This window comes from Podarcis melisellensis (assembly GCF_964234715.1).
Source record: "Podarcis melisellensis genome assembly, chromosome: 1".
Taxonomy (NCBI): domain Eukaryota; kingdom Metazoa; phylum Chordata; class Lepidosauria; order Squamata; family Lacertidae; genus Podarcis; species Podarcis melisellensis.
In genome coordinates, this window is record NC_138528.1 from 14,142,930 (window position 1) to 14,155,597 (window position 12,668).

The following is a 12,668-nucleotide window of genomic DNA, read 5'->3' on the forward strand; positions in this document are numbered from 1 at the left end:
CCCTTTTGGGAGTCCTCTGACTCACTGGACAGACTCACGGACGACCTTTGGTCATTGTCATCCTCCTCCTCGTCTCTCTGGGATTCTTCCCCCTCGCTCTCTGTCTCCTCCCCCATCTGCCCTTCTCTCCCTGAAACCCTGACAATAATAATAATAATAATAATAATAATAATAATAATTATTATTCCCCACCCAGAACAGTGAAATTGATAATGCATTCTGGCAAAATCTTTGGGACTGGGGAAACATTTTAAGTCAGTTTCTGCTAAAATGAGAGAAAATACTTTTAAAACAATTCACAGGTGAAATGCCATAGGTTGAGCTCCCATTCAAGTCCTTTGTCAGCAGTTACAGTATATCCAAATGTGGTGTGAATGCAAACCAGTACCAATTATTTTGGAAATTAGTCTTTGAAGAAGTTCGTTCCATTACACAAACAGGTGACATAACCTGGTCTGAAGCTAACTTTATTAAATCTGTGTAGAGATGATCAAAATAATTTATTGCTTAAGGACCCATTAATCCTTTTTAATGTCTGCGGCTAGAAATATAATTGTACAATATTGGAAAACAGCCACTAACTTAACTCTAGAGGCATGGTGGAATAGAATATGCAGAAACTAATGAGGCAATTTAGGGAGCTCAGAAACACAAAGGCAAAGATGATTTGGAAACTTTATGGTACGTGTATATTCAGTACAGCACCAGCTACCATGGCTCGCTCTGGGACAAGATGGAGAACAGAAGACCCTTAACTCCTATAATCAACTTTAACTAAGGGTATATGGGGATTATTTGTTAGATGTGTTTTCTGAAACTGAAAGATTTTTTTTTTAAAGAATAAACCTAGAATCTTTTTAAAAATAAAACTAAATACAGAAGTTTTCTTTTAAAAAAACAAAACCAGAAAACTCCATTCAGAACAAAGGTTTTGGACTGCAGGTTCTTTTACTGCACTGTTTCATTTCAGATAATTAAAGATTATGAATTTCAGGTAGAACATTTCAAACATTCGTTTTCTCAGAGGCATTTGACTGCTGAAAAAGGAAAGGTGGAAGGCGCAGCCTTTTGAACTGCTGCTTTTATTGACTGTTCCTTCTGTAATTTCACCTTCTTTAAGGCTGTTTCCTCATCTTATTTTTTTTTAGTGTTTAATTGTTCTTTTTTTGTGAGTGGCCCAGAACTGTGGGAGAGACAGTTAAATAAATAAAATGTGCTGATTGTTAATTAATGAGCTACATCTGAAGCATCCTCCAACTCTGATTCTAACCTACATTAAGCTACCTGAATAATACGTGACAGGAAAAGTGAAGCTGTGAAATCTAGTCTAGTTTAATGGACAAAAAATGCAAGCATTGTTTGGGTAAATTCCTCCTTAAAGGTCACCACTTTCTCTAAAGAATACCTTATATCCCTGCCCAATTACTGAGGACTTGGGAGGGGGGGCACTGTTAATGGTCCCCTATGGCTCGGATGCACAGCTCGGATACTGCAGGAGTCATGAATTTTCTGGGCCCTATTTTGTGCAACTTTATTCCAGTTGAGGTCAGATAAGCCCCATCCCTCTTGAAGTTCTAGCACCTACCGAAGACATATTTTCAACCCTGCAAGCCCTTTAATTGAAGTCTGGTTTTATTGTCTTAAGGGACGTGGGTGGCGCTGTGCGGTAAACCACAGAGCCTAGGACTTGCCGATCGGAAGGTCGGCGGTTCAAATCCCCACGACGGGGTGAGCTCCCGTCACTCTGTCCTTGCTCCTGGCAACCTAGCAGTTCAAAAGCACGTCAAAGTGCAAGTAGATAAATAGGGACCGCTCCGGCGGGAAGGTAAACGGCGTTTCCATGCGCCGCTCTGGTTTCGCCAGAAGTGGCATAGTCATGCTGGCCACATGACCTGGAAAACGTCGGCTCCCTCGGCTAGTAAAGCGAGATGTGCGTCGCAACCCCAGAGTCGCTCGCGACTGGACTTAACTGTCAGGGGTCCTTTACTTTTATTGTCTTAAGATTTATTTATATTTTACTTTTCTGTATTTTGTTTCTTGTACACTGTTTAGAGATGACTGTACTTAAGCGGTGTGTGTGTGTGATTTCTTAGTTTACAAAAATACATGCATTGTCTCTGTTCAAGTTGTGTTTTTTACAATCAGTTTCATGTGTTGTGAAATGTTAAGTGCTGCATACAGTGTTAGGTCAAGAAGAAAAGAGGGGGAAAGAAGGGGAGGGGGCATGGTGAGGAGGGTGGGGTTGGGTGGCAATATTTATATTCTTCTGCTTAGCGTATGTGTGGGGTTTTCTGCCAGTGTCACTTGTGTGGGTTCCTTCTCCTACTATTTGCTTGTTGTATTTCTCTGGTGGTGAGAGAGGTTGCGGGTGGCCTAGGGTGTGGTTGGTTGTCTTTGATTGGCTGTACAGTGGTACCTCAGGTTAAGTACTTAATTCGTTCCGCAGGTCCGTTCTTAACCTGCAACTACAGTATTCTTAACCTGAAGCACCACTTTAGCTAATGGGACCTCCTGCTGCTGCCGCGCCACCGGAACACAATTTCTGTTCTCATCCTGAAGCAAAGTTCTTAACCTGAAAGACTATTTCTGGGTTAGCGGAGTCTGTAACCTGAAGCGTATGTAACCCAAGGTACCACCAGTGGTGTAGCGTGGGGGGTGCGGGGGCCCCGGCCGCACTGGGCGCAACATCTGGGGGTTAGGGTTAGGGGGCGCAAATCCACGGGTTAGGGGGTGCAAATTACTTACCTTGCCCCGGGTGCTGACAACCCACGCTACGCCACTGGGTACCACTGTAGTGAGATTTGGTTTTGTGTGTGAGTGGGGTGTGTTTGGATCAGGTTAGCCAGATTGATTTGTATGTTGTTGGAGGATTCTTGTTGTCGTCTTGTTGGGCTGTGTATGTGATAAAGGGTAACCATACCGGGGTGAAGGCATCTTCTATTTGTCCCTATGTCAGTTTCAGTTTTTTGGTTAGTTTTTCTAATAAGGCTGTTTCCCATACTATTTGGTACCATTGGTCCATGCTTACGCCTGACAGGTCTCTCCAAGTGTCTGGCTATGATGCTCCTGGCTGCTGAGATAAATTGCTTAAATTACATAAATAAAGGTGCAGAAAGTTCTGCCTCCGCTGTTCCACCTACACTGTTGTGTGCCTCTGAGCAACAGTTTCAGGAAACAAGTGGATAAGAGTGCTTTTGTGCTCATTGGGTCCTGCTTTTCAGCTTCCCGTTGGAGTATCTGGCTGGTCACAGTGAGAACAGGATGCTGGATTAAGATGAACCATTGGCCTGATCCAGCAAAACTCTTCTTACATTTATTTCATAGAATCATAGATTTGGAAGGGGGACCCTGAGAATCATCTAGTCCAGGCTTTCCCAAACTTAGGTCTCCAGCTGTTTTGGGACTACAATCCCCATCATCCCTGACTGCTGGTCCTGCTAGCCCGGGATGATGGGAGTTGTAGTCCAACAGCTGCTAAGAAACCCAAGTTTGGGAAGCTCTGATCTAGTCCAACTCCCTGCAATGCAGGAATATGCAGCTGTCCCTTAGGGGGATCGAACCTGCAGCCTTGGCGTTATATTACTGTTTGATTGTAATGAAACTTGTTTTTAGCTTTTAATGATTTTGCTCAGTTTCATGTTTTGTATATTGTTGCAAACTGCTGTGATATATTTTTAACGATGCAGTGCCATATATTTTTAATAAGTAAATAAATAAAACCTCTAAGCAGTTTACAAGAAATATTAAAATGATTTCATCTTCACCAGCCTCTCTTGATTCAGACTGCCTGCAGAACTATAGCTGAGTGTCACTAGCATTCTGGTGGCACCTTGCTGCCAAAACTCCTGACGACTGTTCCAGCGACTTCACATAGCTATTAAATAGCATCAGGAACTGAATAGCACCCTGCGGCACCCCAGGGAGATGACTCTGTAACATCCACAGGCATGTATGTCTCGTACCTGTGAAGCTCTTTCTAATTTGGCAGTGCCAGTCTTCCTCTGCAGCTGGGAGGAATTGCTTGTCTCCTTGTATAAATCATTCACAGCATACAACAAATTGCTTCACATCCAGGTCCTAGAGGTGATTAATCACAGGTTGTCAGCTCTTGCTGTTCATCAGCTTGCAAAATTAAAAGACTACTCTTTTCGTCCTAGGTAGGCCATGGCAGGCCTGGAAAACAATCAATATATATATGGAATAAATTTATAAGTGGAAACATTGCTTTAAAATGAAAATGGGGAGGGAATCTGTGCTTGGAAGGCATGTCTTTCCACTCACCTGCCTCTCTAGTTTGGGCATGTGAAGTCCCGAATTGATCCTGATTTATATGCAACAGAGAGGAAGAACCGAGTGTCACCAGCATGATGTTTTTATTTATTTTTGATGGTACAGATTATATGTTTTGAGAACATAATTGTTGCAACAGTAAACAACAAATACCCTGTCCTAATAAAATTACAGTTTTTTTGTCATGGTACGCAATGCAGGCATGTCCAACAGGTAGATCGTGGTCACTGGATGTCCGCGGTAGATCACTGGTAGATCATTGGCTCCCTACAAAGAAGCTGAACAACTGTGGCTCCCCTTAAAAAAGCTCAAAATTTTACCTCCCCCCTGAAAAAACTCAGCAACTTTGACCCAACCCCCCCAAAAAGGGGATAGATCACTGCCAGTTTTTAACTCTGTGAGTAGATCGTAGTCTCTTGGGAGTTGGCCACCCCTGTAATAAAAGTTTCATTTGATCACTTTAGATCGTGCCACATTTTCCCATGGGTGGGACTCCCACCAGAGTCTGAACAATTTATGTATATCAATAAACATTGGTGTCATGTTGATGGCATCCCACCCCCAGATAAGAAGATAAAAAGTACTGGAGATAAAATGGTACCCTATAGTACAGCATAGTGTAGACATCAAGGGGCTGATGAACACTCACCCAGTGTAGATATGATCAGAATTATCATAGTGTTTCCAATACTCCTATCACAGAATTGCTCCAGATTTCCATGGCCAGTGGCATCGAAAGCTGCAGAAGTGTTGTAGCTCAGTGTGTGCTTTGGATGCATAATGTCTCATGTTCAACCCCCAGCTCCTCCCCCCCTGCCTAAAACTCTGGAGAGCTACTGCCAGTCAGTGTAGACAATATTGTGGATGATGGACCAATGGCTTGATTCAGTATGTTCCCAGCATGTTTGCACTCCTGTCTCAGAAACATCTACACTGGCTTGGTTATGTCCACAGAAAGGAAGATGGCAGGCTCCCCGAGGACATGTCCTATGGGGAGCTGGCACCAGGCCCACTGGCAGACCATCTCTGCCCTAGAGATGTCTCCAAACATGACATGAAGTCTGGCAACATCAAGCCTGTCATGTGGGAATCCCTTGCAGACAACCGCAGTGCCTGGAGACAGTCAGGCCATGTGACCCGAGTGGGAATGACTTCTGGGAGGAGCACAGAGAGAAGAAATGCCCTGTTGCATCTGCAGCAGCTCAACCGGATGCCTTCATGTGCCCCAGCTGCAACAAAACATGTCTCTCCCATATCGGTCTCTGCGGTCATGGCAAGCCCTGCAACCATCCCACAGTTTGACTTCACCCCCAAAGGAGCACTGTCTCCCAAGACGGATAAATGCCAGCAACTGGGCCCAGGGCAGACTTATCGAGCATGTGGTCAGATGCATCAGGACTCACATCATCTGAAACTGATGCCACAGCAGAAGCTTAGACATGGCTCTCTACAGTGCCGTTCGCTAGCTGATGGCTTTTTTTAAAAAAATAGGAAGATAAATGAATAAAGGACAATGCTAGTCATGGCTTTTAGCTCTAATTGCAGGAAGCTGCCTTACGCAGTCAGGCTATCTGTCCATCAAGTCTGTTATTGTATATTCCGAAAGGCAACAGATCTTCAAAATCTCAGGCAGGCAAAGGCCTTTTCCCATCACTTGCTACCTCAATTTCTTTTAACTGGAGATGACAAGCACGGAACCTGAGACTTTCTGCAAGCAAAGCATGTTTTCTACCACCGAGTGGTGGTCCTCCACTAAGATGGGAACCTCGCGGTTTAGGCAATGAAATCAAACCTAAATAATATAGTCCATGACCAATGAATAGATGCAAAAGGATAGACAGAGTCAAGGTAGCAAATAAACTGCATGCATTTCTGTAACAGGTATGAAAATGTTTCAGCAACGTTACAAAAAGTAAGTCCTATGGCCCCTGACCAATAGACTGTACAATAACAACCAAGCAATCCTATGTGCTTCACAACACGGAAATGAAGACACACAGTGTGGTGCAGTGAGAATTTGAGTCGGCACAGCTAGGTATTTCAGAATACATTTTTCTGTGCACCATTGTTGAGATATTTTAGAATATACTGATGTGATAGACACCGCCTGCAATTGTATATGGGCCACAGTCCATAGACTTATTCTTTGAAGAGTTTTTAAATCATATCTGTGTTCTAGAAATACATGAGACTTCTGTAGTGCCGTTAAAGTGTTCTCTCTCCCCCGCCCCCGTTTTAGAAACACAAGTTTCTGGTCCTTAAGACTGTCAAGATAGGCTTGAAAGTATGTAAGTAGCATGTGCTGAAATCTCCGTGTGGCTTTTCCAGCAGTCAAGAGACAGAGCTGTGTGGGCCCTTCCTCAAAAGCAATGCTATGTCAATGTGTGCAGATTCTTACATTATTAACCAGCCTCATTAATAGACCATAGGATAGCTTTTCCTGAACTTTATTTTGCAGAGTGAAGAGGGCCCTCTATGGAGATAAGGAGCACCAGGCTGGAACCTGGAACCCAAATGTAGAACCTGATGGTCCCTTGGTCAGAGATCCTGCAAGCCAGTTCTTAAAACCACATGTTCTTATAAGGTAAGAAATGTAAGACCTTTGTGCATGCAAAAGAACTACAGAAACGACGAGAGTGAGGTCAGTGCTTCCCACACATTGACATCTTCGAAGCCAGGCTGTTGGAGCAGCTGCAGAGGTGGGTGTGCTGCTCCACGTCCCCAAATCACGTCAGAAGAGCCAGGCATATCTGCCAGCTCTGAAGATCTAAAGGACACCCCAGAATGCCTTGGTGTAGAAAACATGTGCTGGGCTTGAACGGGTGAAAAGCATGTATCTTAAGAGCGCAAGAGCCTCTGGATCAGGCCAATGGCCCATCTAGTCCAGCCTCCTGTTATCACAGTGGTCAAAACTGATACCTGTGGGAAACCTGCAAACAGGACTTGAGGGCAGGAGAATGCCCCACTTGTGTGGTTTCCAGCAAGTGGTACCCAGAATCATCGCTGCCTCCAACTGTGGAGGCAGAACACAGTCATCGTGGCTAGTAGCCATCGATAATAAATAATAATATGTATATTTTTTATACCCCGCCCTTCCCGGTTCAAAAACCGGGCTCAGGGCGGCTAACAACAAATTTAAAACAATTATAAAAGCAGCATACAATACAGTATAAAAATATGAATAACAATAAAATTCAAAGTTCAGAAATCAATTTAGGGGAAATCCATCTAATAAGCATTAGATAATCCCCAGGGCTAGCTGGCTGAATTAGTCCTACTTGGGCCAGCAAGGAGGCCAGGGGAGAATTAGCTGTGGGGTCTCAGAGCAGGCAATCTTCATAAAAAGGGGAGGGAAGAGAAGGGAAATAAAAGATCAGGCTGAATTCAAATTAAAGGTCAGGCAGAATAGCTCTGTCTTACAGGCCCGACGTTAAATCTTGAATGGCCCTAGTCTCATGGGACAGAGCATTTCACCAGGTTGGAGCCATCACCGAGAAGGCCCTGGCCCTGGTGGAGGATAGTCTGACTTCCTTAGGTACCTCTAAACTATGGTTATTCATCGATAGCCCTCTCCCCCATGAAGTTGCCCAATCCCCTTTTAAAACCATCCAACTCGGTTCCATTACTGCCACCTATGGGAGCGAGTTTCATATCTTTTACCTATGCACTGGCTGAAAAAGTAATGATTTTTATTGGTCCTGAATCTCCTAACATGGAGATTCACACATCGAGTGTTGTACTTCAGGCTCTTGTTTGTGGGCTTCCCACAGGCATCTGCGGGAAGAGGGTGCTGGACTAGCGAAGCCTTTGGTCTGATCCACAGGGCGCTTCTTAAAATTTATGCATGCAGCCCTCTCTATCTCTCATCTCTCTGTCTGCATGTCTTGCTTGACTCAAGCTGCAGAGATTGTCTTCATCAAGACAGCCAGCGGCGGCTTTGGAGCAGGCGCTCTTCCTTTCCGCCAGGGATGCTGGAGGACAGTTTGCAATTCAATCAGGCAGGCGGAGACTTGTCTGCAGGGAATGCCATCCCTCCCACACCTGCCTAGGCGAGCGAGTCAAGGAAGAAGGCAGCTACCAAAGAGAACAGGCTGCACCCTCCATCGCTCTCCTGTGAAATCCAGGAGTGGGGCACCAGCAATGAATAACGGCAGAGATGTGAAGCCTTAGTTTGACTGCAACATTTTAACTGGGAGCAAGGGACAACCTAAGAGGCACTATAAGCCTGTCTTCACCAGCCCACAGATACTTTGGACCACAATTTCCAACAGGGGCAGCTGTAATCCAAAACCTCTGTGGGCACCAGGTTGCCAAAGGCTGCCGCAAGCTATGCCCAGGCAACTTAACCCACCCAGCTGCAAAAAGTGCTGTGCGTTTAGGGTTTCCAAATTTTAGAAACCCATCCCTGCTCTGTCCCTTTATTGCTTCCTCTTCCTTTTTAATACCAGAGACGAAAAGTGCTTGGCATTTTTATAGCATTGTATGTTTGATGTCCTGTCCTGCGGCAAAAGGGGAAGAAAATACAGCCCTCTGTTACAGCACTTTCCAACTCGCTGCAATGCAGTGAATGCTGGAGCAACAGGGGGTAGGCTTCATGAGACTGGCTAAGGCTGAAAAACGCTGTGCACATTTTCTCAGGACAAGCACCACTGAACGCCACTTACTTCTGAATGAACGGGCCAACGCCACATGAAATAAGCCAAAATTAAATCACAGCCGCACTGCTGATTGCAACATTTCATTTCAATTTGCCTGGGAGCCTGATGCAGCCCTTGGGTCTCTCTGTTCAGCCCTTGGGATTCCCCAATGGCCACATCCCCTCCCCAGCCCTGATCTGCACCTTCCTTTTGAGCGTTTTTGCCAGGACTGGAATGAGTCCTTGTACTCACATAATCCCTCGTTTGCCTGGATGGAGGGTTGAAAGCAGGGTTCGACTCTGTGTAGAATTTAGCCTACCCTTGTTGGCTTTGAGTACTGAGAGACAATGGAGTGTTGAGAGACAATGGAGTGTGCCTCTAGGGGTGGAGTCAAACTATTGTGTTAGCAGCACCCAAGGGATTTCCCCAGGGCACAAGCCTGGGCAGTGTGTCTGGAGGTCCTGGGCTGTCCAGATGATGCGATACCCACCCTTTTCCCCTGGCTGGCTGATGCGGTCCAAAGGAAAGCAGAGCAAGGCGTTTGGCACCAGCTTGGCTGCAGTAGTTGCCAGGAGGCGGCGTTGAAGGCACCGTACAACCACCTAAGGCAGTGTTTCCCAACCTTGGGCTCCAGCTGTTTTTGAACTACAATTCCCATCATCCCTGACCACTGGTCTTGCTAGCTAGGGATGATGGGAGTTGTAGTCCAAAAACAGCTGGAGGCCCAAGGTCGGGAAACACTGACCTAAGGGACTCCCTTCTGGATCTGTGTAGGGTTTTTACTCCTGAGCATTTTCTTCTCCTGAAGAGATCCCATAAGGCAGCAGAGGCTTAGAATCCAGAATATGGGGTGTTAGGAGAGGGGTGGTACCTCTGGTGGGGACATGTTCTGCTCCTTCTGGGGTGGTTCATCCATCTTTGGTCCCCGTTCGCAGCTCTTGCCTGTGGCTCCTAGAAGCTGTCAGGATGCAACAGCAGCTACACCCTGGCAAACAGTTTCAACTGGCCGGCTAAACCAGGTGAGGGCAGCCAATGGTTCTAGACCTCTTGGTGAGTTAGGGACTTCTCCTGCATTTGAAAACAGGCCCCAGCAGCTTGAGCAGACAAGACCAATAGTGGGTCCAATGGTCAAGGAGGAGTGTGTGCTGTAGAGGGGTAGACGAGACTCACCTAGGGCTGGGCAATACATCAAAACCAGTTTGAAGCCCCTATTGTGTTATTGGTTTCATAATTTTTGACCTGGCAAAAATATTGCGAATCATGATGCAGGGGGTGTGTATGTGTGTGCTATGCAAAAATCACAATGCAGGGGAAACCGTGAATCCAGCCAGTGCCCCTATATAGCTCTAGCTTTATATCAGACATTGTGATAAATCAGTGTATCAGGATGTTTAGCTGGTGATATATTGCAATGTTGAAAACGAGATATCGCCCTGCCGCCGGCTCGTCAGCCTCGGAAAACATCTCATCTAACCTATTGCACAAAGGTAGAATTTACATTCATTGCTCCGCCTACTTTGCCTCTGGCCACGCCCATCACCTGCATGTGACCCCATAAGGTTGTTCAAATGGGAGTCTGGAAAAAGTCCCCTCCCACTTTTCCGGCTTTGCACTAGAAGCATATTGTACCAAGGACATACAGTGTCGATTTGAGTGCAAGCATCTTAAGGACAGAGACATTCCCTTGGCTCTGTTTCCTCTCCTTTTGTAGGTTTAAGCAGCTCCCCCCCCTCTTCCCCAGTTGATCTGATGTTTATATATACCTGCTGTTCTCTCTTTGCTTGCAGGCAGGCGGTTGTAGCTACCCCATTAATGATGCAGCAGCGGTAGCACCTTCGTCCCTGCTTTCCCTCAAAAGTACTTTCGAGCGCTGCATAACAGAAGACTTTTAACATCCTTCCGAAGAGGAGGAGGAGGAGGAGGCGGAAAGCTGCAGCCCTGGAACACTTACGTAACAGCTTCGAGCTCAAATGATTTGCTTTCCTGGTTTTTAATCTGCTCAGCTGTTCTATCTTTGCTCGCCGCGGTTGGCAGAACTTTTGTTAAACTGTCACAGATTAGCACCGGGGCTGTAACCCATCAAAAGCTCAGCCATGTTTATTTTTGGTCAAGAAAAGGGCAAAACCGGATTCGCACTTTCAGGCATATCTATTAATCAGCCGGCGCATGGAATGGATAAAAAGATTTGCCTCGTGGCTCGCATTTCACCCAGGTCCTAGGAAGATAAGATTGTGACGTGCTTATATGCTGGTTAAGAACACCAGGGAAGGGTTTGTTCTGTTTACAGCAATGGACATCTCTAAATACAAGTACCGTCTTGACTGACTGAATAAGGGAGGGTTTTTTGCTGCTTGTTGTTTGGCAGCGAGGAAGCAGGATGCAAATCTAGCCATTTATTCAGGACCAAGTGAATGTGCGATTGTGCTGAGGATTTTGCTCACACAGAAGAGGTAGAAGAGCTGTCCCTGAACAGAGTTATTTCAGGATGCAAGCAGGGATGAGACTAAATGATACTTCCTATAGGAAACCTCCAGCTCCATTCAGCATTAGATGAATGGAAGACTTGCAGCCTAACTTTCTCCCCTCAAAAGCTAGCCCTGTGCTTTGAATGTTTGTGACAAGGGAGACTCACTCACGTCATGCAACCACAATAAATTGGGTTTGATGCTCTTTCCAGGGTGGTTCACCTATGTATGCATGTATGCGTATATATGAATCCACACATCCGCCTGCATTTTTAAGACTCTCTTTGCAGGTGCTGCTAGCCAATTCTGGGCCTACGGCCTTTTTTATTTTATTTTTTAAAAATCCAAATATTAAATAGATTCCCAACGGCAAATACAAATCCGAAAGCAAAAACCCTCCCCATTGCACACCCCCTTAGAGGGAAGAATCAATGCAGGGGGTCCAGAAAGCAAAAGGAAACCTTGTTGACATCCCCCCTCCCTGCCCCAAACAACCCCAGTAAGTGGCTTTTGCTTTGCAAAGTCCATCCCACAGCTATTAGCTGCTAATCCATCTTCCTACCTGACAGGCAGCCAAGCACTGTTCCAGAAGGACAGTGTACTGCAAGGCTGATCTGGTTAGCGCTCCTGCGTGCTATTTAAACAAAAGCATAATCTTACTCAGTCTGACTATATATGGAATTGCCCGACGAGCAAAAAAAGCCTGGGATGCTTGATTGGGAGGGAGGGAGGGAAGGAGGGAGGGCAGCAAGGAGGCCGCTAGCTTCGCGAGTAACTAAAATAGGCTTTTGGTAGCGAAGGTCAAATACCCAGTGTGACCCACCATCTCCCTTGGCGGCACACCGCTTTTAAACTGTGCGTTTCCCTGCTGGAGACCAGCAGAGGAGGAACCCTGATCGGATGGGCTGCCTTGGTCAGACTCCGCTCTGGCGTTACCCCCGATTCCTTTTCCAAGGTCAGGGACTGGCAAGCTGATTGTCCGAACGTTGTACACTCTCAGCAGGATCTCCAGAGTGTTACATTCGGCAAAGCCGTGTTCCTCCAGGGCCAGGCAGGTCCTTTGCACTTGCTCGATGCAAGGGGAAAAGGAACAGATGCGTCCACCTACAGAAAAAGAGGGAGGGAGGAAAGAGGATGAATGAATGAATGAATGAATGAATGAGAAGCGGCAGTCTGGCTAATCTCCTCCAAACCCCGTTCCCTAGCAGTGCTACCCGAGCTCAGATTCTGTGAATCACTTATTTCCATAGCAGCTTTGCTGAAGTCGCTGGGGCAG

General features: G+C 46.0%; 1 protein-coding gene across 1 annotated transcript in view; it reads right to left on the reverse strand.

Moving 5' to 3' along the window:
* Positions 1-4,356: 4,356 nt before the first annotated feature.
* TRMT61A (tRNA methyltransferase 61A) overlaps positions 4,357-12,668 on the reverse strand; it is a 65,211-nt gene continuing 56,899 nt past the window's right edge. Inside the window, exons 4-5 of the mRNA XM_081914927.1 lie at positions 9,673-12,496; positions 4,357-9,529 (exon numbers count right to left, since the gene is read on the reverse strand). Of these exons, the coding sequence (XP_081771053.1) occupies positions 12,168-12,496 (329 nt within the window). The 3' untranslated portion in view covers positions 4,357-9,529; positions 9,673-12,167. The remainder of the gene's footprint in view (positions 9,530-9,672; positions 12,497-12,668) is intronic.